Source organism: Penaeus monodon, chromosome 23, assembly GCF_015228065.2.
Source record: "Penaeus monodon isolate SGIC_2016 chromosome 23, NSTDA_Pmon_1, whole genome shotgun sequence".
NCBI classification, from domain to species: Eukaryota; Metazoa; Arthropoda; class Malacostraca; order Decapoda; family Penaeidae; genus Penaeus; species Penaeus monodon.
Window position 1 is genome coordinate 30,822,632 of NC_051408.1, and position 1,114 is coordinate 30,823,745.

The 1,114-nt window shown below is 34.9% G+C and overlaps 1 protein-coding gene across 1 annotated transcript in view; it reads left to right on the forward strand.

The window, feature by feature from the left end:
• Positions 1-1,114, forward strand: part of LOC119587926 (probable tRNA N6-adenosine threonylcarbamoyltransferase, mitochondrial) — a gene marked incomplete in the record, with an annotated part of 7,208 nt that overhangs the window by 811 nt on the left and 5,283 nt on the right. The window contains 2 exon segments of the mRNA XM_037936636.1: positions 269-378; positions 667-800. Coding sequence (XP_037792564.1) covers positions 269-378; positions 667-800 — 244 coding nt within the window.

The window sequence follows — 1,114 nt, forward strand, 5'->3', positions numbered from 1 at the left end:
AAGGGTTCCAGTCAGTTAAAACATCTTGTCCATCTTGTCCAAGTTGTTGGACAGGAAGTTTCAAATGCAGCAGAATTGCCTACTTATGCAAAATACTCTGGGAATGGTGTGAGATTGCATTTATGAAAATCTTTTGTAAATAGTTGTGTTTTCAATACTTACCAATTCTTAACTCAGAAACTTAGCTCATCTTTTCATGTTTTTAATGTCTTTATGACTTGAATGCAGAAGTTGGGTTATTTGGTTCTAAAGTTTTTATTTTCCTCAGCTGGTATTGGGCATTGAGACAAGCTGTGATGATACAGGTGCATCTGTGGTTGATGATCAAGGAGTAGTGCTTGGTGAAGCATTAAACACTCAGCAGAAAGTACATTTAATGTAAGTATTCTGTTATACAGTTAAGAGGAAGATTAGGCCTGTTGTTAAGAAATAAATGCTAATTGAAGAGGATACTTTGACTTCACCTCTTTCTTAAATGATATATTGTGCAGATGTGCATTTGCAGAACCTTTGGCTTTATGAGATATATGTACAACATTACATGTTTTATCAGCATGTGCACCAAACTAAGGGGTTCAAATTTATTTAGTTAATAATAACTATGATAGCAGGGGAATATTTTTGTCAGATGATAAAGAATATTGAGAAGTGCTCTTATATTGAAAGGCATGGTGGAATTATTCCTCCAGTAGCCTGCCGTTTGCATGCAGAGAATATTGAAGAGGTTGTCAACACTTCCTTGAAGAGATCAGGAGTCTCACTGGAAGAAATAGATGCAGTTGCTGTTACAGTTAAACCAGGTAGGTGTTAATATGAAATAGAAGATAATATAAGGTCAAAAAAGAAAAACATAGTTTATTTAACCCAAGGGGACCATCCAGTGATTTTTGGACAGGGATTAGAAAAATGGCTACTTCTGAACAGTTACTAGTCAAAAAAATTACTTTCATGAATATTATGTCCTGTCCTATCCAGTTGTTTTTTTACAGTGTTTTACCATATTGGCTCTGTGCTTTTCTTACATAGTCTATAGACAACCTCATTATAGCACCGTCATAGGGCATAATATTAATGAAAGTAATTCTTTTTGACTGGTAGCTGATCAGAAGTAGCC